Source organism: Stigmatopora nigra, chromosome 6, assembly GCF_051989575.1.
Source record: "Stigmatopora nigra isolate UIUO_SnigA chromosome 6, RoL_Snig_1.1, whole genome shotgun sequence".
NCBI classification, from domain to species: domain Eukaryota; kingdom Metazoa; phylum Chordata; class Actinopteri; order Syngnathiformes; family Syngnathidae; genus Stigmatopora; species Stigmatopora nigra.
Genome location: NC_135513.1, coordinates 13,857,339 through 13,882,670, shown reverse-complemented (window position 1 = coordinate 13,882,670; position 25,332 = coordinate 13,857,339). Strand labels below are relative to the sequence as shown.

Sequence of the window (25,332 nt, the reverse complement as noted above, 5' to 3'; positions counted from 1 at the left end):
AGTTTATTCAAATGAAAAAAAATATTATTAGCTCATATTTATTGTATTTTAATAATTTCATACAGTCAAAAAAATATTCTCAAATCTTAAGGTGTTAAAATTAGGACTATGCAATTATATGATCCGAAAAATAAAATAGATATTTAATGTAATAATTTATTTCAGGAACACATTCTTTAATAAATAGTTTCAAATAAAACCCATTCAATTCATTTAAATTCTATCGCTGCCATTGACACCCATTGGCAGTAGTAATTAACAATGTTAATGAATGCCGCCATCTTGTTACAGGTTCAACATAATGGTGCAGATTCTCCATGCCAAGCCTCCAACAGCAGCACACACGCCAAGCCTCGGACAAGGAAGGTATAGAATTCAGAATTTACCGCTTATCTACTTCTTCTCCGTTCTTTCCAACCGCTATTTCCTCCTTTCTTGTCAGACTTTTTTTTTTTTTTTACACCATAATAAACGCATTATAGTTATAGTTAGAATGCGCAACAGCTCAAAATGCTTTCCAGCTTTTTAATTGTTAAATATTGTATTTAAGCATTCATTTTATTCATGTATTTAAATTTTCCACCAATTGAGGGTGTTCTGCCCTTAGTTGGCTGGGATAAGCTCCAGCACCCCCGCGAGCTTTGTGAGGATAAGCGGGTTTTTTTTTTCAATTAATAAAACACTATGTGGGAAAAACAAAAATATTCTTATTTTTAATTTTAAATTTTTAAATTATGGTCTATTTGGAATTATTTTTATTTATTTTTTCAATTAAAATAAGTAAATATTCTTCTATGTATTAAACATAACTATTTTGTGGCCTTCAAATGTTTAAATTGTGATTTAAAATTCTCTTGATTTTCAGTTTAGAATTTAAAGACAGGAAAAAAAGGAAACATACTGTATTGATTTAAAAATAAAACATGTTTATTATTATTTAGTTTGCCATTAGGGCTATTAGAAGGAAAAATTTTGTTGCTAATTTTCTTGGAAAACAATACAAATGATTTTATCATCCGCTAAGACCTAACTGCATCTTCACAAGTCCTTGTGGTCTCTACCAGCGATCAATATTTGTCTTTCTGTGAAGGCCATATTTCCTAGAATCAATAACGTGTAGCGGTTCAAGCTCAAGAAGCAGCGATGGTGGTGGCGCTAATTACAAAGATTCAGCCATTAGGTGACTAGAAACGGATCGATTGGAGGCATTTAGCAGAGCCTCGAATGGGAAAAGCTCAACACATCGACATTTGGATGGATAATTCAGTTTGGCGAAACTGGACAAGAAAATACATTAAAATTTCTAAACTCTGCTCTCTTGCGATACAGGTGAGGAAAGCCAAAAGGGAAGTGGACGCCGCCCAATTGCCCGGCCGCCCTATCCCGACGCCACGATCCCGCGGTCGACCAATCGTGGAGCCTCTTAGCAGCGTCAGTTCTGCAGAAGTTACGGAGATACATCCAAAAAGGTGAAAAATGTGAAATAACTTGACAGTATACAGTAGGGGTGTCAAACTCCATTTGGTCTGCGGGCCGAATACAGCTTAATTTGAGATCAAGCCAGTAAACTCATTGCAAAATGACATAGAACTAACAATAAGCCCACTATTTTTTCTTTTGTATTAGTCACTAATACTAATAATTAGTGCAAAGAATGAGTAAATTATCAAAATGTTTATTAACAGAATTTTCCTTTTACATTATGAACAATATATTATGAACAAGAGAATCACATAAGAACATAAATAAATGTCAATTCATGTTGTATGCACGTACTAAAACACTGCGCCCCTAGCGGATAATACAAGAACTACAATTTTTAAAAATAAAATTCATATTTTTTTTATACAATGCAGCTTTTGTCAGCACAAGATTCGATACATATAAAAAAGTGCATCCGTTAACAGTACATATGAAACATAAACAGAAAAAAAGTATTAACATACTCATCACTCATCATTAAAGTATAAAGTACTAAGTAAAGTCAAAAGGAATGTATTAAGACATATTAAAATGTCATTTAAAAAATAGATTTCGTTACCATCTGTAATGGCAAACCCATGATTGACAGTGTAAACATCCATTTTGAAAAACAACCTATTTATTAGTCCATCCAGCCTTCTACTGTATCACCCAGGCGTCCAAATACAGTCCATCCAGTCACATAAATATCAACAATCTAGAGCAAAGCCATAAAACAAGCGTGTGATGATACTAAAGCCGAAAGGTGAGATACCCTCGTCTCAGTGAGCCAGTACAGCACTTTTAGAACCATAGTGTGCTTCTAAATTCCATTTTAATAGTGTGTCAGCAGCACCAGATGTATTGACTTGTGGCGTAAAAGTTTATGACACTGGAACCAGGATAACCTTACTAATCATTTTTGTACAAGTCCCTCCTTCCTCGGTTACATTCGATACATCACATCTCCTCGCGCAGTGAAAATAGTTTGTCCTCACGTGTTGGGTGGGTGCAGCAGTTAATCTGAGACGTTGACCCAGACATTGCCCGTGTCAGATTGTATTCGGGGACCAGTGTACTAATATGTCGATTGGTGTACTCCGGTTTAATGCTAAAAGTGTTTACTAAAAGTCAGTGAACTAAAAACAATGATGGCATACATATTTTCTAGCATTTATGCTGTTTTGTTGCTAAAAAAAATATGCCTGAATGGATGGTAGGGCTTATATGCGCATAAATTAAATCTGATACGCTTATTTATTTATTTACTTGTTTATTACCTATTTATTTAAGTCTAAAATGTATTTTTCTGTGTCTGTATTCTCACCCTCTTGCTACTGTGACAGTAAAATTTCCTGAATACGGGATAAGTAAAGTTATCTAATCTAATCTAATCTAATTGCAAGGAAGACAAGGACGAGAGACGCCATAATGCAAAAAATATTTTTATATCTATGGAAACTATGAAATTAATGAAAAAAATCAACATTTTCTTGCATAAAATGTGTAAAAACTCACTTCTACCTATTTTTCCTCGCTGGGGGTGCCGCCATTTTACCTAGAGATGACAAACCAGACAACTACGGACATACTTCCTGGTTGTACTGCTCACATGACTTCCTTTTTGAATTTGGCAACACCCATTAGGAATGTGCAATCCAGGTGAAAAATTGTGAATCAACTGCTCCGTCTTATATTCGAGAAATTGTCAAATTTAACAATTTTAAGGCTATTTTAAGGGCGGGGCTTATACATGGAGGCTCCATTATGCGAGAAAATAAGATCCATTTGAATCGTGAGGGAAGTAAATTCCTTAAAATTGACAATTTGTGCAGATTTTGACCTTTGTTTTTATAGCTAATAAATACCTTGGTGGTCTCACCTGCACCTGAAATATGACACCAGCCTCTCTCGCCACACATCAGCCAACATAGCAGCGTCATGTGAACTTCCCGCACACCCGCTTCCACGCGGGCCCATGCATGCCGGCAGCTTTTGTGTACAGTGGCTGCGGACGGTCGTTACGCAAGCGACGCGTTCTCAGAAAGCGTCTTCGGGGGTGAGGAACGTCGCGATGAGGTGCGAGGGTGAGCGTGGCGAGGCCCCAATGGACTAATGGCGGAGTTAGAAAAACGTAGTTAGCATACAGGTTTTGAGGAGGATCATTTGGGGTGAAAATAAACAAATTCCCAGGTGGCACATTAAAATTAGTCACATAAAATATAATATGAGCATCTTGAAAGGCTAATTTATACTCAGATGTACACATTTATGTATCTGAACAGTACAGGTTAAAAATAATGTCTACTTTAAATATACTAGTTTTTCTATTTGTCTCGTGCAGTGCATTGTGGGAATTAAGTATGAAAAACGGTTTCAATTTTTTTTATTCCAATAATTTTCTTTAAAAAAAGAGCAAAACATTAAATAACTTCCTTAATTTCTTGAAATAATTTCTATTTAAAAATTGCAAAATAGTGAATACATTTGAAGAAATATATTTTATTTACATTAAAAAAACAAGTAGAAAACAGGAAATTTTCTGTTTTTTTAAAATGTTTTTTAACTTGAATAATAACTGAAAAATATGAAAAATAAATAGTAATTATTTTTTCTCTCTCTCTATATATATATCACTAATCATTTAAATTTTAGCATGAAACCCCACTTTGAAACCTGAGCTAGCATCTTATTAGCATCTTTAGCTAAAGTTGAGTCTCAAAAGTACATCAACTTTCTCTCAACTGGCTTCTTCCAAGTAGTTTTCCGTTCCTTCCCACAAAGCACAAAGTTGTTATCCCCCTAGTAAGGTAGTGAGTAGTAAGCTGGATTTCCGCTCTTTTGCAACGACCGGCGGCAGCTCCAGCTAATATTTAATACGCTTGCCAGACTGTAGAAAAACATGCACGCAACAATTTGCTTGGGCTCCATGTCTCTTCTACTTTGTGTTATTCCTCAAGACTTTTGAAGTTCACTGAACTTTGGCCCATTTTGCTCACTGCCCAACTGGAAACCTAAATCCTTTGTTTTGAACATTATATGCGCTGCCCGCCCGCCTGCCCCTTACGGGAAGACGCGTGGTGACCAGTCACGTAGCAAAAACACTTTAGCGTAGCATTTGAATTAAGGCCTTAGCCAAAAAAAAAACAGATTTTTAGAGAAAGGCTTGAATTCATTTAAATTTTAGCTCATTTAATGGGATTTTTTTTACTATGGGGATCGGTTTATTCATAAAATACATTCTAATGTAAAACTTTATGTTTTGAACTTTAAATAACACTTTAGCGTAGCAATTGAGAAAATACTTTAGCCAAAAAAAAAACAGATTTTTAGAGAAAGGCTTAAATTTATTTAAATTTTAGCTCATTTAATGGTATTTTTTATTATGGGGATTGATTCATTCATAAAATTACTTTTTAAAGTATTTCAGTATAAATTCATTTTGGTAAATCATAATTATCTGCTTTTATCCAGAAATATTGAATTCTCCAAATAATTTTATCTTAAATAAAAGTTTAAACTAGATATATCACTTTTAAAACAGTTTTTATCATTTGTTGTCATTTGAACAATTAAAAAAATGATAATTTAAAAATATTTGGAAGAAAAATAAATAGAGAATATATTTACCATGAAAATTAAATAATAGATGAAACATAAATAAACACTGAATTGAAATTTAAAAAAGGGAACTTTATACTAAATAAATAAATAAAAAAATACAAAAAATTGAAATAAAAACTTTAACTGCCCTACATTTTTGGCTCTTTAAATAAATAATTAAAATAAAATATTTAATATAGATAGGCTAAAAAACGAGTATTAGGCCAAATTTAAGGTATAAAATGTTTCAGTGTTGTAAATAGTAGTATGTTAATGTAAAAACATTTTTAAAGCAACTCTGATTCGTCTATTATATAATCATAATGTTCTTTATTCTTATCTTAGTATTTTGTTACACAAAATATGTCATTTGGCATCATGTCAATTGTTTTGTCTCTGTTTCATTTCCAGTGAATATAAAAGGAAGCACACTGCCTTCTTCCAAGTCCGCTTTAGCAGAAACAATGCAAGCGATTATGAAATTTCCTCCAGTGTATCAAAAATATTAGCCAACGACTTCAACGTTCGCTGCCAAATGCCAAGTATAGTTGCATAATTCAACCCTGGCTGAGATCCAGTTCATGTTGTAATCAGGCCAGAAGGGTTCCAGTCGCCACAATGATAACCAATTATGTTTGTCTTTACATTTTAGCAGCCAAGAAGAAGAAAGGCCGATATCTCCTTTCTACATGAGGTAAGCCAGATGGGAAAGAGGGACAAAATGGGACATATTTTAGCTAGAAATGTTCACTGGAACTAAAAATTGAGTCTCTAATTTTCAGAACCTGTTTTTGTGAACAACAGAAACCTAAAAAATTATAAACACCGTATTTTTTTGCATATATGCCTCCAAAAAATGATGACTGAATCAAGGGTACGGCTTATATGCGCATAAATTAGATTTAAAATGCATGGAATTGCAAATTGACAAAAACAAAACGCCATAATTTAAGTCATTTTTTATTAAATAGAGAAAAGAAACAGATAAAATGTATTTTGACGTTTTTGAATGAAATTCAAGTAAAAAAATTAACCTTATCCTTCATAAAACGTTAAAAAAACTCACTTATGAATGCCATTGCTCACACAGGGCGCCATCATCTTACCTTAAAAATTTGACAGATGGGCGGGGTCAGCACAAGATACGATACACATAAAAAAGTGCATCCGTTAATAGTACATATGAAACCTAAACAGAAAAAAAGGACTAAAGTATTTACATACTCATCACTCATCATTAAAGTAAAAAGTATAAGTACAAAGTCAAGTAAAAAGGAATGTATTAAGAAATATTAAAATTTCATTAAAAAAATGGAGGGGCTGTAAAACACGAAAAACAAATAAGAGTGGACAGAACTACTGCCACTGGATTCCACGTAACGGCGCCATTTTGGGGAAAATAAATAAATAAATAAAAAAAAACATGATTTGGTCAACGTCGGCAGGCCGGATTAAAACGCCTAACGGGCCATATGTGGCCCGCGGGCCGTAGTTTGCCCATGTATGGTCTAACTAAAAGACGAAAGCACGCGTATGTTAATTTTGCCACCTTTCCAGCGATTACAGTCAAAGGTTAAGTCAACATTGGTAAGCCATTAACCCGTTTTATGTTGTTTTAACAAAGTGCGCTCAATGTAGTCATTGCCAATGTCATTTATGAGCAATTTTATTAAGAGTGTTTATGGAGTCCTATTTTGGGATTAGTCACCTTCCTATTAAATGTCGTCAATCTTTTCCGATGACTTCCTTCATCGGCCCTTTGCTGTTTACTGTAAATGTTGTTGTTGCTGGAAGATTGGCTGACATTTTTTGGGAAGTCAGCGCTTCCTTGTGTGATTTATGGCCTTATCACGTTCCTTGAAATAATCAACTCATAAACTGGCATTGGCAGCAATGGACGCACAATCCATTTGAAATGGAGGTTGTTAAACGATAATTGGGTTTCGAGCCATTGGATTGGATGATGACCTCGCCAATGGGTGTAAAAGTAGGGATTGGCTAAGGGGATCTCGTGGGTCTTGTAAAATCTTGAAATGATTTAATTGTACAATTTAGAGAAAGGCTCTTAAAAATTCAATTTATTTCAATTGGAAGGCTTTCAATTCCTCCTGTTTTGAATTGTTTTATTGGTTGAAATGATGTTTTAATTGGTTTAGCCTTAAATTGGCATTGTTTTTTTCCACTAAAGTTCTCATTCTTAAATTGAAATTGTATTTTTTTGTCTTTCAGTACTCACTACTACCCACTAGTTCACTCACCTGATGCTACCAAGTAAGTTTCTGTTTGGCCGCCATTTTCTACCTGGCAACAACATCCCTGTCAACCTATAGGGTTTCCCTCTGTTTTATATGCTTTTTTTAATCATTTCAACTTGTGTACAGTGTATAAGAACTTTTGTATGGGGGAAAAAAAATGTAAAAACATTTTTTTAAATATGTTTTTTTTGTGTGAAATTGATCTTGTGTTGGCCATTTTGGCTCTAATCTTGATTTTTTTCAGTCACTAGTAAAAGACAAAAACATCATCTATTGCTAATATTATCATGTGTTAAGCATGATATGCGCATTTCCCTTTCACAACGTCTGCATTTTCACTCTATAAATATAGCGTGTCAGCAAGCAATGTACCCAGACAGTCAAGCTGTCATACAGTGACAGAATCTTGAATTTAGTGCATTCTGATTGGGCACACCGTCCAAATATAAGACTTAACTGCGCCCTATGTGAGTAAATAAGTGCCTTGTTGCATTTATATACATTTTTTAAATCGCTTAATAAGGGGAATTGCCAATATTAATAAGGGGAGCAATTGGCTGAGGTTGCCAGGTATGCAAAACATAAACCGCAGTACACACGTCGCCAAATAACTGTATATTTTTCTCCTCCAAACAGCATCTTGAACAGCACCATCCGCTTGGCGGTAGAGCAGCACCTCTTCGATGTCCATCTCCCGTCGGACAACGTCGAGTTGACCTCGCGGAGGCCGGTCCCGACAGCCAGGCAGCGGCGCCGTAACCTGCGAGATACACAGGACGTCTACCCGCAACCCGACAGAATCGGGTACGGCGAGGAAAACCGGACACTCGAATGTCTGTTATAACGAAACGTCAATATAGCACGCGTGTGGACAGTAAATAGAGTTAGCCAGGAATGATAAACAGTTCAAAGCTTATTAACGTCACGCTTTATGAAGACCAGATAGGACACAAAGCAGATATTTTCTGGTCTTTTGCTTTGGTAGGAGGGACACCAACAAGGAGAATATCCCAACGTTAGAAGACGGGAGCGACGAAGGCTTCGGGTGGGCCTCGCCTGACTTTGGCGTCCAGTCGCACGGTGGGCAGAGCGCCCATTCGCCGCGGGGTCCTAAAGGCAGGAAGTGGAAACGCAACTCCACGCCGTCTCAAGTCAACCAGGACGTCAATACGGTGAGTTTTTGTCCAGTTGGAATCACATGATGATATTTTAGTGCGACCTTAATTCAAGGCTTGAATTATACAAGGGAAATAGACATGAATATTTCCTAGTACATGATTTCAAATGTATTGTCAATACATAAAAAGCATTTAAAACACCTAATTGATGGAATACATGTAAATTCTTTCAACCAAACTGTCCAAAATAGGCTCTATCTACCACATGGGTGTCAAAGTGGCAGCCCGTGGGCCAAATCTGGCCCGCCGGATCATTTTGTGTGGCCCGGGAAAGTAAATGATGAGTGCCGACTTTCTGTTTTAGGATCAAATTTAAATGAAAAGTATAGATGTATATTAAATTTCCTGATTTTCCCCGTTTTAAATCAAGAATTGTCATTTTTTTATTCCATTTTTTCAGTTTTTTTAGTTCAAAAATCATTTTGTAAAATAAAAAAAAATATATTAAAAAAAATCTAAAATAAAAATTGTTTTAGATCTATAAAAAATTGAATAATCAGAGCTTTTAATCCATTTATAAATTTAAAAAATCTAAATATTATATCTAAAATGGTCCGGCCCACATGAAATCAAGTTAACGTTAAAGCAGCCTGTAGACACCCTTGATTAAAGTCAATTTTTGTCTATAATAATACCTTTTTTAATGCTGATAAATTCCCTTTGAAGGCATCCCATTGCATTTCGCCAACCTCAGGAAGAACCAGAACCAGCCTCATGGAGTTCTATCAAAAAAGGTGAGCGCCACAACAACAAAAAAACTTCATAAAAGCTTGTTTTCAGTGTGTGAGCGTGTGTCCGCCACCCGCAGATTTGCGCCCTTGTGTTTATACAGTGCACTGATCCATTGGATAGACGCCATGAACATGTTTTTTTTTCCTTCCCATTTTCCAGGAATGACACTTCAAGAAAAGACGACCTTCCTTCTCCTTCAAAGGTATTCTTTTACTCAGCCAAAGATTTAACACGTATAAAGTTACTCCACAAGTTAGCCCAAAGTAAATTAGCCACATTAGCCGCTTCAATTAAAAGTGCCAGATATAAAAATATCAGTTTTTACAGGTAGTGGCTTCATATTTTTAGCCCTTTACTTGCATAAATCCAGTAAACCGAAGCATTGGAACCCGGTGAAGCGCAATGTTGCCATAATATGACCCATGATTGACACCATCCTGCCTTTCAAAACTGCCTTTACATGCTGGTAGTGTCCCTGCCGCTGTTATGTCACCAACCCTACCTCTGAAAATGAATAATTGGCTTTAAATGCACTTTATTTTTAGCCTTGCTAAACCAGAGATGACCTAAAGTACATGATAGCTGTAATGAAAACCCAACATTTAATGACCTGGTGCTTTTTAAGTACAGGCTAGGTTTTTGGATTACCGTATTTTATCACAGATATGCCTTATTTGTTGCTAAAAAAATATGGCTGAATCGAGGGTACGGCTTATATGCGCATAAATTAGATTTGACTTACATGGAATTAAAAGTTGACAAAGATAAAATGCCGTAATTTAAGACAGTATGGTCATTTATTTCAAAATAGAGACAAGTAAACAGATGAAACAAAATTTATTTTGACGTTTTTGAACAAAATCCGAGAAATCCAATGATTTTTTTTCAGATTTTTTCCTTCAAATTAACACAATTTTACTTCCTATTTTCTTATATGAGAGAAATCGTAAAATTCAACAATTTTAATGTAATTTTAAGGCTGTGGCTAATATGCTATGATGGCTAATATGCTAAGACAGCTAATATGCTAAGACAGCTAATATGCTAAGACAGCTAATATGCTAAGACAGCTAATATGCTAAGACAGCTAATATGCTAAGATGTCTAATATGCTAAGACGGCTAATATGCAAATTTGGCTAATATGCGAAAACGGCTAACATGCGAAGACGGCTAATATGCTAAAACAGCCAATATGCTAAGACGGCTAATATGCGAAGAGGGCTAATAAGTGAGAAAATACGAAAAACGTTTGGCGTCCAAACTCAACATTAAAAATAGTTAGTAAAATAATCGAAAATGTCGCAAAATATGCACAGTAAAGACGCATTGTTAGCATGGATCGCTAATGTAGGTAAATTGCTTCTGTGGGTAAGTTTACAGAAGATTACAGGGAAGTACATAATTGTTATGGGGGTTCCCGGGGGCCGGTAGACGACCTTATCGAATCTCTGCAGCTGTTCGGTGTTGCGTTACGGCGCGACACGGTGAAAACAATTGCGAACATCTGAGCGGCGCGTCTCATTGAAGAAACACTCCCACAATGCTTTGCACCTGCTCGTCGTACATCATTCAAAAGTTGACACCAGATACAAGGCAGGATGTACTGGCTAACCGCAACAAACGGGGGCTATTTTGGAGATGCTAACAGTTGCTAAGGGGGGCTATTGCATAAGAGTCTGGATTTATCATGAGTAACATGGCTTATTATAGCTTTTCATTTTGATGAGGAGTTGTCACAGCACTTTTTTGGGGGTCGTTGACTAATCGTTTCATACTGTAGAATATTAATTTTATGTTGTTTGGGGGTTTAGAACCCTTTGGTTAGCATTTTTAGCTTTAAAATGGCGGTAGAACAAAACTTATAGATTTTGTAATTGTGAAGAGTTAAATAGATTTTCAGTCTACTCTATGGAAATCAGTAGTTTCAGTTTTTTTAAATGTATTAATAATAATAATGATAATAATCATAATATCAATAATCATTAAAACAGTGAGGAAAATAGTGGAGTATGAAATAGATTTTTAGTCTACTTTATGGAAATCAGTAGTTTAAAAATGATAATAATAATAGTAATAATAATAAAAACATTTGTAAAAACATAAGAGGAAAATAGTGAATAGTTATAAATATTAAGAATAATAATAATAGTAATAAAAACAATTGTAAGCAAAAAGAGGAAAATAGAGAAAATTTACTTTATCTACTTTAATATTTTAGGTAAATGTTTTAAAAAAAACTTAGATAGTCCACTAGAACGGGATTTATTGCACCCTCTGGTGGACAAAAATAGGTTTTACGTACCAGGATTTGTGTATAACGCACACCCGTACTTTCTTGGAGTTTTTTTGGTACAAAATGTTGCGCGTAATACTCGAATAAATGCGATATGTATTTTTTATGTTTTTCACAAATGAGAAAGCGATTTCAAACAATAACAAAGCGAATATGCAAATAAACCCGCATAGCCTTTAAATCGTCATCTCGCCATTACGGAAAAAGCGGCGTTCTGACTTTCCAAACAGAAACGCCTGCATCGAAGGCGGTTCCACATGTGATCGCGAATGTTTTGGTTGGTTGATCACTAGGGGATGGCGGCGTGGAGAGAAACGCGGGATTCTCCGAGGAGTAAATCAGACGGGATTAACGTTAGCGCAGATGTTGTAGCCACGCGCGTCCTCAAAGCGTCGTTATGTCATCGGGAGAAGCCCAGCTGGTACAACAGAAGGTTAAGCTGGGCACAAGTCGGCATTTTTCCATGTTTTTTGGCCTCTTCTGTGCAAACACACACGAAAACAAGGAAGCGCTAAGCTAACCTGTTCGCACTAGTTAACCAATCCATTTGAACAGTTAAAAAAATTCCCTTAAAGTCATTTTCAGTTTTGAAAAAATATATAAATGTCAATATTGCATGTAGAAAATTATTTTTAGTATCACGTACCGTTAAAATATAAATAATAATTAATTTAAAGATAAGTGGCTACTATGTTAAATCTAAATGAAGGCATCCATTGATTTAAATCACTGGTGTCGAAGTGGTGGCCCGGGGGCCAAATCTGTCCCACCGCATCATTTTGTGTGGCCCGAAAAAGTAAATGATGAGTGCTGAGTTTATGTTTTAGGATCAAATTTAAATGAAGAGTATAGATGTTACATTTCTTGATTTTCCCCCTTTTAAATCAATAATTGTCATTTTTTAATCATTTTTCAGTGTTTTTAGTTCAAAAATCATTGTAAAATCTAAAAATATTTAAAAAAGCTCAAATAAACTGTTTTAGATCTATAAATATGAATTTTCAGGGCTCTTAATCCAATTCTTTTAATCCATTTATAAAAAAAATCAAAATATTATATCTAAAACTGATCCGGCGGACTACCTTGATTTAAATCATCTAATCCTCAACTTTGAGTCCTTTCCCCATTTTAATGTAGACACATTAATCTTTTTCTAATCACCCTTTTTATATGGACTATTGTTAAATAAATGATTAAAATAACAGGCGGGCTGGAATTTGAACTCTCTTGGTGTAAAGGAATGTCTTAAATTTGGCTCTCCATTTTGGATACCAAAGCTAAGATCTGTCTTTCCTAGGTTACTTTAGAAAATCAACCCAAAAAGACAAAAAGCAGTCCTCAACGAACCAAACCAGCCAAAAAAAAAAAAACCCGACAGACCTTGTAAAACAGCTCACGTACACAGTTTTTTACAACCTTTGGGAAATTAGGTGGCTTTGAGGTCCTACTGTACGACAACTAGAAATTAGATCTGAGTGTGACCCTTCCTGTAAGCACCCCCCACCCCCACCCAGTGGTATTTAGGGTGCTCCTGTAGCGATTTTGTTTTTCTCTAAAAATAGCTTGGTCTCACGCCCAGAGACGGAGGAAACGAGACACTATCGGTTTCAAGCGGACATGCTAGATGGGCGCTTTTCCCAGTTTCGTTTTCCTCAGAAATTTGAAGGAAAATTGCCTTTTTTTGCTGTTACTTTTTACAAGAAGTTAAGTCGTATCTTATGTGTCAGCTGTAGGGAAAAATACATGCGGATAGGGTTTAAGTCTGGGGATTTTAGTAGCTAAAATCAACAAGTCTGTTTATTTTTTGGATATTGTTTTGCTGTATGATGATTTTTTTTCATATTTGAATATTATATTTGGGTTAACATAGGGTACACTTAGATACCAAAATGGGGTGGGGCCTAAATGTTTTTTTTTCTATTTATATCAAGCAGAGAGGAACTATTTTCTCTGAGTACAGTATTTCAAGTAGTTACATTTATACATATATAGATTATATTTAGATATTAATACATTAGAGTCTTATTTATAGCTGTAATATTTCATAAGTATGCAATTTTTGATAATGGTACTTGTGCAAAAACATGTACAGTAACCCCTCGATTATCGCGGCTTCTCTACATCGCGTTTTTTTTCTGGGGGAATTTTTGGGGTTAATTCATTGTTTTTGTAAGTTCATAAAGATTTGAAAATCCACGCTGAAACTATTAAGAAAAATATATTTTGAATTTTTTTTAAGTAGGGGTGTCCCTACTTTGTCTACTTTAATTGCAATATTTGAAGTATTACTGTAGTGTCTTCATGCGGGTAAATATGCACTATTTGCAGAATTTAATGTCATTTATTAAAACATTTATGATTTCATAGCATTTTTTTAAACAGTCAAGGCCTATTTGTAATATTCCATCTTTAATCTGCAATATTACCAAGGACAAATTGCCTTAAGTTTACGTCCAACTTGAAATCAAACGTGGGAGGTCGGATAAAGAAACCCAAGCGTAAACGCTTCTTATCTGAACTTCATGTTTGTGTTGGGAGGGCAAAAAAAAAAAATAGAAAAAAAAAACAGCCGCCAGCCTACGTGTACTCGCTCACAAGCCGTCTTTTTTTTTCTTTTTTCTTTTCTCCCCCCACCCTGTCACCCGTCCTCCCTTCCCTCCCCTCGCCGTGAGACAAACAAGTCCTGGGTGGGGTAGAGGGGAGTCAAAAATGGGCGTGTCTTTTACAGCTCTGCCCCCCAGCAACCAATAGCGAGCCGGGTCGCCGCCCCCCCCTTTTTGCGCAGCTGGCTTTTTAAGACAAGGGTGCACGCGTCTACTCGGACTCAAGCGAACGTCTCCGTCTTTTTTTTCTTCTTCTTCTCTATGGTCGTGCAGACGTTAAGGATGAAGATCCAGGAGTCGCCCGTCGTGGACCGCAACGGCGGGGAGGCGTACGACCCCGAACGGGATAAGGACGGATGTGAGGACGTGCCGCGTTTGGACAGCAACAACTGGGGAGGTGAGAGCAGAACTCTTACTGGATTTATTTATTTTTATAGCCACGATTTGAGGACGCACGCGCACTTAGATTTTCCATGTGGAAGGGAAGTATTTGGATTTTGAGAGCACGTGGCAATGTAGTTCTGGATTCTAGGCAGGTCACATGATCAGCATGCTCACTGGAAACAAGTGAAAGCATTGTTTTTTTTAAAGGCTGTTGCTTACCAACAGGGAGGAGACTAATGTTTATTTTGATCGTCGAATGAGTAGTTTGTTCATGTATAAGTCTTGTTTTGCATTAGATTGATGAAATTAGGGGAAAAAACATGCAAGTGAAATTAGAAATATAGATAAATATGTGGAAAAGCTTGGGTGAATTGGAAAGATAACTTTTGTGGAGGATTAAAGCGATTTTTAGTAAAAAAATAAGTACTTAAATCGAATCAAAAGACTTTATTGTGATTATATACTGTGTATAATACAATTGGTGGTGCTATTCTATAAAAATAAGTTATGTAAAAATAGAAAAAGGCATAAAGGTAAGGTAAATTTTAAAGTATTGCATAGTCTGAAGATATTGCACATTGTTATAGATATATATTTATGTATATATAGAAAAAAAGAAAAAAAATGTATAGAAAAACAGAATTTTTAGTTTTTCATCGTTTATTTGTAAGAAATATGTCAAATATAGTAAAAAATGGTTTTGTTTTGGACTGAAAAATAATTTGAGTAAATAAATAGACAATATTTACTTGTAAAATATGTTAAATATCATTAAAAAAGAACAGTTTAAAAATCGAAATAAGATATTTATTTTTATAGTACAAGAAATATGTCAAATATAGTCAAAAATTGTTTTGTTTTAGACTGAAAAATAATTTGAGAAAATAAATAGAAAAACACAATATTTACTTGTAAAAAATGTAAAATATCTTTAAAAAAGTACAGTTTAAAAATCAAAATAAAATATAAGTAGACGTCTATTGTAACGTAAAGATGAGCTACAAGTTGAGGACGCCATGTGTTTTTAAGCCCCCCCTTTAGCAGACGTTTGGCAAAACAAATCTGTCATCTTGAATTAAGTAGCACCCTCAGGGAGGGATGGATGGGCGTGTGGAGGCGGGGCCAATGACCAGGCAGTGACCAATAGGCTTCCAACATGGACCACAATAAGCTTTTGGGGCGTTCTACTTGTTGTAACAGCAAAACATTCCTCGTTTTGGAACTATTTACCAACAATTCCACAGTTTTCCACTAAAAAACATAACCTATAACCTCATTCAAAGTAGATGACTTACTTCTATGACCTTTGACCCTTTCTCTTCATATCAATTTTTGCATAGCAACACGCCCATAACATAAACAAATTGATATGAACTTGGATTACGATACAAAAACACTCAAAAATAAGTTGAATTTAACTTTATATTGAACTTAATTGTAATTTAGTTTTATATTTTGATACATTTCTATTGGCTTTTATTAGCCACGCCTCCATAATGTGTTTCAGATGCAAGCTATTGAGAGTTGTTTGTTTTTTTGGCTTTACTCGTATCTCAAATTGCTCGTATGTTGGGGTACTAGTATGTCGAGGTATTACTGTACATATAAATAAACTGGCATGGTAGCCAGGGGAACTTTGTCCTAGTCGACTTTGTGCCAGCAACCTTTTGGCGCCTTCCATACGAGACATAGTTGGGAGTATCTGTACTGCTAAATATGGCCGTAGGGGTAGAAAAATACTTTGCAAAAATACTTTTAGCCCCGACGGTTGTTAAGAGACAAACATTTTTCATTTATCTGGAAGATTAAATAACAGATTAAAAGTGAAGGACGTGGAAGTACTCGGTATTTTTTTTAAAGCTGTTTTCCAATAATCATTTGTATGAGAAATTATGTATTTTTTTAAAAATCAACCTGCAAATTGTGGTTATATTACTTCAGTTTAGGAATATTTTTCTCTTTTTTAATTCATCCTGTAGTTGTAGTATTATTTTTTTAATCAATTTTAGATATAATTAGGTCATTTATGGCTTTTATATATTTTTTAAATAATATTTTGTATGCTTGCAGATGATATTATTTTTAATAGATTTTTCTTTCGTGTTGTATTTTTTTTATGTAATAATTAGATTGCAAGTTACTTTTTTTTTTTTAAATGCCCAGCACATTTTTGACATTTTCTTTTTGCCATCCAGGAATTTAACAAAGTTATTTATTTTCTGTTTTTCATGGACATGGGTCCACAATCGTAGTCGTCACGACGACCTTTTTGTGTCCGCATGACAACACAGTGGAGCGCAACGCAACTTTATGTCAACCTTTAACTAAATGTCATGCTGACATATTTCACGTCTTACAGGAGCACTCCCTTCTTACTTATTTAATTTTAAATTCCAAATACTTTTTCTAACCCCCAAAAATATCTTTTTAAAATATTTTTGGGCTGAAAATAAATCTCCATTTATTTATTACAAGTTTTAAATCTTTTTAAACATCCTTAAAAATGTATCATTAAATAATAAATCACAAAATGAAGTATATGTCCGCCATTTTGTCACTCGAATATTACTTAACATCATGCTTTATTTATTTATTTATTAATAAACTTACCCATTTAAAAAAAAAATCCTTATTATCACAATTTCCTCTCTTACCAATTTAATTTTACCATTCAAATACTTTTTCAACCCCCAAAAATATATCTTAAACATATTTTGGCCCAAAAAAAATCTCCATTTATTTATTAACATTTTTAAAAATCTTTTTAATCATCCTTCAAAATTTTACCATGAAATAATAAACCACAAAATGAAGCATTGGTCCACCATTTTGTCACTTATGTATTATCTTGCTTTATTTATTTACATATTTATTCCCTTATTTATTTCTCTATGTCTACAATGTATTTTCCTGTGTCTGTATTCTCACCCTTTTGCTACTATGACAGTCAAATTTCGCAAATACAGACAGAATTAAGTTACCTAATCAAATCTATATATGCCACCCCTCCAAATATTCCCCCCCCCCTCCTTTCCCCACCCCATAAATATTTTTCTAGCTCCGCCCCTGCCTGCGGGGAATTGAATCCAACCCAAAGAAAAACCCGTATCTGACACCTTCTATGTTTTTTTTTTTACTATTGTTATTTTCTTTCCCCTTTTCTGACAAGCCGCCAACGTACATGTGCTGATATTGATGTCCCGCCATATGGGGAGAGGGCGGGAGAGAACAAAGCGTACCGTTCGGCGGGGGTCGCGGCCTGACATTATCCGGCAGAAAGAGCGCCGGGCCTTTTTAATAGAGCCTGGATTGTCCCTCGACATAATTATGACTTGGGCGGAGTCGAGAGGATAAACAGAATAGAGTAGAACTTTTCCCACTGCTGTTCTAAATGCACGGGGGGGGGGGGGGGGGGCAGGGTTGGTCGCTTTCCATTGCTACGGTAACGCCTTTCGGCGTTTAATGTTAGAGAGTAGAAGAACAGGGTGGGAAAAAATGTCTTCTTCGACATCGGAGGAAATACGGCTTTCATTTTGTTAATGTTCAGAATAATGTGATAGATTTTTCTTTTTTAAAGACATACTGTATTTACTCGCATATAAGCCGCCTGCGCGTATAAGCCACACCTTTAAAATTGGCTTAAATTGTTGTATTTTACAATTTTGTTGAGATATTTCTGTATGAATCAAAAGCACATGATTAGGGTGAATATCACAAGGAAGTTAATATTGGCATGTTAACTTTTTTTACTTCTTTGTAAATGGATAATATCAAATTATTCAATTTGAAAAGAGAAATAGGTCTACGTTGATAAGAACCTAATGTAATGTCTATATATATGTATATATACACATACACATACATACACATACATACACATACATACACATACATACACATACATACACATACATTCACATACATTCACATACATACACATACATACACATACCTATATAAACACATACATACACATACCTATTTATACACATACACATACCTATACATACACATACATACACACACCTATATATACACATACATACACACACCTATATATACACATACATACACATACATTTATATATATATATGCACATATATACATACATACACATAGTGCATGCATGCATACGGTAGGTCTTAACACAGCCATTTTTGTGTTATGGTACTGTCACCCTGCATTTTTGTGAATGTTATCTTTTTATGCACATATAAGCCATACCCTCGATTCAGCATTTTTTTTTTGGTCCGACAAATGTGTCTTATATGTGAATAAATACAGTTATAATTCATGCCAGGCCAATGTAGTGGCAGCTAATGAGTCCTCCATCTCATTTTGATCCTAACAAATGTTTTTTTTTTTGAATACGAAACAGACCCAGTCCCGGCTTACTCGCGGGAAATCCCGGACCGTGACGAAGCCTGTCTGTCGCCCTGTGCCGGCGGCCGCCTGATTCGCCACCTGTTGGAGGAAGACGGCGACCCCACGCCGTCCCCACGTTTCTACGCTTACGGCCAGTGTCAGCAGTATTTGGACGACACGGAGGTGCCGCCGTCGCCCCCCAACGCCCACTCCTTTGTCAGGTATATGCGAACTTTGGCGGAATTTTGAAGTGGATAGCCCTAATGGCAACGTCATAACGGGGTTTTCCATTTTGAAGTCGGAGGCGGAGCTCCTCTCTCGGTTCCTGCGATGACGACAAGGAGGAGTTGACCACCGCTCAGCTCACTAAAAGAATCCACGCCCTGAAGAAGAAAATTCACAGGTTCGAGGAGAGATTTGAAGATGAACGCAAATATCGGGTGAGTTGGAGAAAACTAACAATGGGATTGGGCCATCTTGAATGGGAGGAGCTAATGAGCCACCTAGGAGTTAATGTACCGTATTTTAACGACTATAAGGCGCACTTAAAAGCCTTACATTTTCTCTAAAATAGACAGTGCGCCTTATAATCCAGTGCGCCTTATATATGGAAAAATGTCATTCATTGAGGGTGCGCCTTATAATGCAGTGCGCCTTATAGTCGTGAAAATACGGTATACAAAATGTTTATTTTACATGGCCAAAATTTGCAGACATAAAAAAAACTTTTATTGTGATCTTCAATATCACACATCCATCTGAAATATCCGCCATTTTTTTCCTCCCAGCCATCCCACAGCGACAAAGCAGGAAATTCTGAAGTTCTACGATGGGTTAACGAGCTAGCACGGTTGCGCAAAGACCTGAAAGGTAAAGCCAAACCCAAAAAACAACATCCAGTCACCAAACAGCTCTCTTAAAACTAACGATTTCTGTTCCTAACAGAACACAAGCTCCTAAAATCCGAAGAAGACTTGCCCCCGTTGACACGGCAACGTAGCAACACGCTTCCCAAGAGCTTTGGCTCCCAGCTGGAGAAGAAATCCACCCATGACAAGGTTCCCAAACCCCCGGTGGAGAGTACGTTGGATAGCATTGTCAAAAAATTGCAGGAGAAACGTCAGGAAGTCCACCGGCCCGAGGACATTAAGGTAATGGCTAGTTATGACGTTTATTAGTCATAACACACCCATAGAACTAACATTCAGACAGAAAAAACATCTATATTACACATTGTACGATGTTAGCATTGAGGCTAATGCCAAAATACAATGGACAGTTTCTCCAAAACGCCATTTTCATGGTTATAAGGTAACACTTTAACAATGAAAAAGTGCTATCTTACAGCATAACACACTATAAAGCTAACATTCAGACAGAAAAAAAACATCAATATTACACATTGAACAGAGTTAGCATTGAAGCTAATGCCCAAATACAATGTATAGTTGTGCTAACCACATTAGCCTGCAATTGAATGTTAGCCATCTTCTCCAAAATGCCGTTTTCACTGTTAAAAAGTAACACTTTAACCATGAAAACTTGCTAGTTTATAGCATTTACAGATTGTGTAAATAATTGTAAATATTTGCAAAAATATTTGGCCATAAATGCAATTTGTTAATCCTAACAGGACATGACCAGAGAGCAAATCGGCGCTGAGAAGTTGGCCCTCCAGAAAGCTCTTCTCTACTATGAAAGCATCCATGGACGACCTGTAAGTCTTTGTGACCGTTTGCCGTCCAATCACGTGGCGTCCAGTCTTCTTAAAATGATTAATAATATAAGCAAATTGAACACAATGTTCGAAAAAGCATTCCAATTTTCAAAATGGATGTGTTGTTTTTAATGTAGTTTCCATTTAAATTGAATAAAAAAAATTTAACATAAGACGTCCAGTCACCTGGCGTCCAGTCACCTGGCGTCCAGTCACCTGGCGTCCAGTCACCTGGCGTCCAGTCATATTCCTGCCGTCAATTTCGTCCTTTTTTAATTGATAAATAATGTAAGCAAATTAAATACAGTTCAAAAAGTCTTCCTATTTTCAAAAATCTTCAAAACCTAATGTGTTGTTTTTTAATGTGTTTACCACAGGTGACCAAAAACGAGCGGCAGATGATGAAGCCATTGTACGACAGATACCGATTGGTCAAACAGATCCTGTGCCGGGCCTCCACCATCCCAGTCATTGTAAGTATGCGACACGCCATTTTTTCATTATTTTTTTGTGTTAAAAAGTATTGTTTATTATATAAGAGAGCTCGACTGTATGTTATTACATGAGCGCCATTTTGTAATCCTACGGCTTCATGCACATGTCCTCCACATTCTCCTCTCTCTTCACCCGCATTTTAGGATTACCGTATTTTTTTGCAGTATTTGTTACTAAAAAAAATGATGACTCAATTGAGGGTACGGCTTATATGCGCAAAAAAATTAAACTTCACATGCAAAGTAATTTTTACATCTATGAATGAAATTTAAGAAAAAAAATTAAAACATAAGGTTATGGCTTATACGAGGGCGTGGCTAATATGCAAGAAAATAGTGAAAAATGTACTTTTGATCAAAATTTTGCACCATCTATGAAGGTCTAGTCTTTTTAATGCTCTAAGAATACCTGTGGATTTTGCATGTTTTTGGCTTGGGTGGTTTTTCTCCGGGTACTCCGGTTTCCTTCCACATCCCAAAAACATGCTGATTGGACGCTCTAAATCAGGGGTGTCAAACTCCCTTTGGTCTGCGGGCCGAATACAGCTTAATTTGAGATGCAAAATGACATAGAACTAACAATAAGCCCACTTTTTTCCTTTGTATTAGTCACTAATACTAATAATTAGTGCAAAGAATGAGTAAATTATCAAAATGTTTATCAAAAGAATTTTCCTTTTACATTATGAACAATATAATATGAACAAAAGAATAACATAAGAACATAAATAAATGTCAATTCATGTTGTATGCACGTACTAAAACACTGCGCCTCTAGCGGATAATACAAGAACTACACATTTTAAAGAATTTTTTTATTTTTTTAATTACAATGCAGCTTTCTTCCCCGGGCCGTACCAAACCACCAGACGGGCCGGATCTGGCCCGCGGGCCGTATGTTTGACACCACTCCTCCAAATCAAATGATTTTTCAACAAAATACTTGAGTTTTAAAAGTATTCATGTATCATATTTGGTTTTATTGTTTAATTTAGACCATTTTCATATTTTTGGACTATTTTGCTTGCTATTATGTTTCCCTAACAAGGATGACATGTTCACGGCGGACATTTTACACAGAATAGCCATTAAAATTGTAGTCGCGCTATCTGGATTTTCACCATTTTAATGGCCATACATGTCCGTGTGGTTAGTGCGGCGGTGGCTGCGCGGCGACGTCCCCGCCGGCTATCGGCTACTTCTCGACGTCGCCGCAGGGTTCGCCCTCCTGCAAGCGCCGAGGCCCGCTCCTGCAGCCCATAATCGAAGGCGTTACCGCCCTCTTCTTCGACGACGTCCAGGTGAAAAAAAGGCCCCACCCCGGCCAACCGGCCGGCCGGCTGCTAACGTTTGCCCGCCCCCTTTTCTAAATGAACCCCCATCCCAGGCCGCCCTTTGATTGGACGGCAGCAAGTTGCAGTGTTTGTTTTTCAATCAGTAGTCATTGCTTTTAGGATGTCACATTAAACTAACATCAAATATGCAAAGGTTGCATGATTTTGGGAAAGTTTGCCTTTGATTCTGAAACACCGAAAAGCCAATCAGAACCGGTGCCGACTGGTTTGAAGTTGACGAGATTTGTGACTCTTCTAGGAGGAGGAAGACGGCTCGGAGGACGACTGCGACGCCAAACCGGAGTTTTCGGCGGCTTCTCGCCCCGACCTTAACGTCTTGAGCTTCTTGGGTCACGTGGAAGAAGACGCCGACGGCTTTATCTCGCCGGTGGACGAACTGACGCCCGCAAAGAACGTGACGGACATGCGGCTGTCCAATCTGCATTCTGCAACCACGTAAGTCAAGGGCTGGACCATTTTAGATATAATATTTAGTTTTATTTTTTCATAAAGGGATTAAAATAACTGGATTAAAAGCCCTGAATATTCAATTTTTTATAGATCTAAAACAATGTTTATTTGAGATTTTTTTAAAATATATTTTTTGATTTTACAAAAGGATTTTTGAACTAAAAACAAAGAAAAATGGATTAGAAATTACAATTATTGATTTAAAATGGGGAAAATCAGGAAATTTAATATACATATATACTCTTCATTTGAATTTGATCCTAAAACAGAAAGTCGGCACTCATGATTTACTTTCTCGGCCGCACAAAATGATGCGGTGGGCCAGATTTTGCCCCCGGGCCGCCACTTTAACACCCATAACGTAAGCCTTTCTATCTTTTGACCCTTGACAGCGATAGGTGTCCAATCCATTTAAAGCGGGATGGGGATGAAATGGCAATTCTGGAAAAAATGGTGACTTACCAAAAAAAAAAAAAAAAAAGTTTGAAGACTGAATGCATTTTATTGGTCCCTTGGCAGACATGAGCTGGTGGAGCAACTCCAAGAGACTCGAGAGGAGAAGAAGCGCATCCGCAAAAATCTCAAAGAGTTTGAAGAACAGTTCCTGCGACAAAATGGGAGGTAAGTAGTAGCAAGAGGGTGAGAATACAGACACAGCAAAAGACATTGTAGACATAAATAGATAGGTAATGAATAAGTTAATAAATACATGAATAAATATATAAATAAATAAGCATGTTGCTGAAATATATATACATACATACACATACATATATATAAGCACACAGATACACATACATATATATAGGCACATAGTATATACATACATTTATATAAGCACATATATACATACACATGTATATAAGCACATATATACATACACACACATATATATATATATATATATATATATATATATATATATATATATATATATATATATATATATATATATATATATATATATATATATATATATATATATATATATATATATATATATATATATATATATATATATATATATATATATATATATATATATATATATATATATATATATATATATATATATATATATATATATATATATATATATATATATATATATATATATATATATATATATATATATATATATATATATATATATATATATATATATATATATATATATATATATATATATATATATAAGCACATACATATATAAGCACATATATACATACACAGATGTATTTATACAGCATTTTTGGGGGAAAAAATGAAATAAAATATGATCTTATTTCTTGTGTTTCCTCAGGAATGTTCAGAAAGAGGACCGCTCGCCCTTGGCGCCCGAATACAGCGAGTACAAACACGTAAAAGCCAAGTTGAAGCTCCTGGAAGTCCTCATCAGCAAACGAGAGTCAGCCAAGTTCATCTAAACCCAAAAGACTTTTTGCTCTAAAAAAACAGCCAACCATCCCCGCTCATAACGTCTACTAATTTATTTGTAGAGCGGTAAACTTTCTCACTTGTTTTGTGTTGTCACAAAAGTCTTAAAAATAGTACACGGAATGTTATTTTTAAACATTTTACCAGGCGAGATATTTTTTTGTATGGCATATTTTTGACGCTGTAAAAAAAAAGTGCTTGCTAGGAGCTAAAAGGGTTGTTAGCATTTTATTTTTCATTTTAACTTTTAACGGGTCATGAAATATTTAAATGAGAATAATATGAGGAACTGTAATTGTCATTTATGGAAAGATAGGTTTATTTTTTAATGAATTGAGTTGGATTGTTAAAAAATTGTGAAAAAAATAATCGATATAAAACCATGACTGTCATGTCTGAACTTTCCCTTTTGCTTTAAAATGCAAATGTTTACACTCTTTCTCCAAAATGGATGAATTAATCAGTGTGAACTTGGTACGCATTACGAGTGTGTACATTTTAGTACATAGTGTATTTGTATATTGTACATAGTATGAATTAAAAAAAGATATTTTTACTGACTGTGGGTATTATTCTTTTTGATTCAAATTTGTTTTAACAGGTTAATAATTTAGCAAGACCAATTTTGTAGTATACGTGTGCCACAATAATAAATACGCACTAATATGATGTCAAATATTTTACTATTATTGGCTGTCCATTTCGTCCAACACTGCCCCCTGCTGTTGATGCAAGATAATGACTGATAAACCCGGAAACTGACTTCACCGTAGTTTATTTGGGAAACCAAGCATAATTATGGATTCATACAATTATTTCCTCAAACGGGAACATTTTTAAAAAGGGAAATTGCTAATAAAAACACCAAGTGAACGGAATTTAATTGATAGGGCAAGGGGAAATGAATTGTAATATTGTATGCATTCTTCAACTTCAATGAGTAACATACATTTCCTAGTTTTAAATATTTATCTTTCGTCTAAACTTGTTTTTTCTGTTGTT

The 25,332-nt window shown here is 35.5% G+C and overlaps 1 protein-coding gene across 3 annotated transcripts in view; it reads left to right on the top strand.

Moving 5' to 3' along the window:
- fam13a (family with sequence similarity 13 member A) overlaps window positions 1–24,885 on the top strand; it is a 30,630-nt gene extending 5,745 nt beyond the window's left edge. Inside the window, exons 6-24 of one of the 3 annotated variants that reach the window (XM_077719329.1) lie at window positions 292–366; window positions 1,330–1,469; window positions 5,720–5,758; window positions 7,294–7,335; window positions 7,956–8,123; window positions 8,305–8,491; window positions 9,164–9,231; window positions 9,389–9,431; window positions 14,401–14,524; window positions 18,891–19,098; window positions 19,176–19,317; window positions 19,666–19,747; window positions 19,823–20,028; window positions 20,511–20,594; window positions 20,972–21,067; window positions 22,243–22,389; window positions 22,682–22,878; window positions 23,413–23,514; window positions 24,197–24,885. In XM_077719329.1, the coding sequence (XP_077575455.1) occupies window positions 292–366; window positions 1,330–1,469; window positions 5,720–5,758; window positions 7,294–7,335; window positions 7,956–8,123; window positions 8,305–8,491; window positions 9,164–9,231; window positions 9,389–9,431; window positions 14,401–14,524; window positions 18,891–19,098; window positions 19,176–19,317; window positions 19,666–19,747; window positions 19,823–20,028; window positions 20,511–20,594; window positions 20,972–21,067; window positions 22,243–22,389; window positions 22,682–22,878; window positions 23,413–23,514; window positions 24,197–24,320 (2,274 nt within the window). In that variant the 3' untranslated portion in view covers window positions 24,321–24,885. Of the gene's footprint in view, window positions 1–291; window positions 367–1,329; window positions 1,470–5,716; window positions 5,759–7,293; window positions 7,336–7,955; window positions 8,124–8,304; window positions 8,492–9,163; window positions 9,232–9,388; window positions 9,432–14,400; window positions 14,525–18,890; window positions 19,099–19,175; window positions 19,318–19,665; window positions 19,748–19,822; window positions 20,029–20,510; window positions 20,595–20,971; window positions 21,068–22,242; window positions 22,390–22,681; window positions 22,879–23,412; window positions 23,515–24,196 lie in introns of all 3 variants that reach the window. The other 2 variants (XM_077719328.1, XM_077719330.1) reach the window with 2 other exon arrangements.
- The last annotated feature ends 447 nt before the right edge of the window (window positions 24,886–25,332 follow it).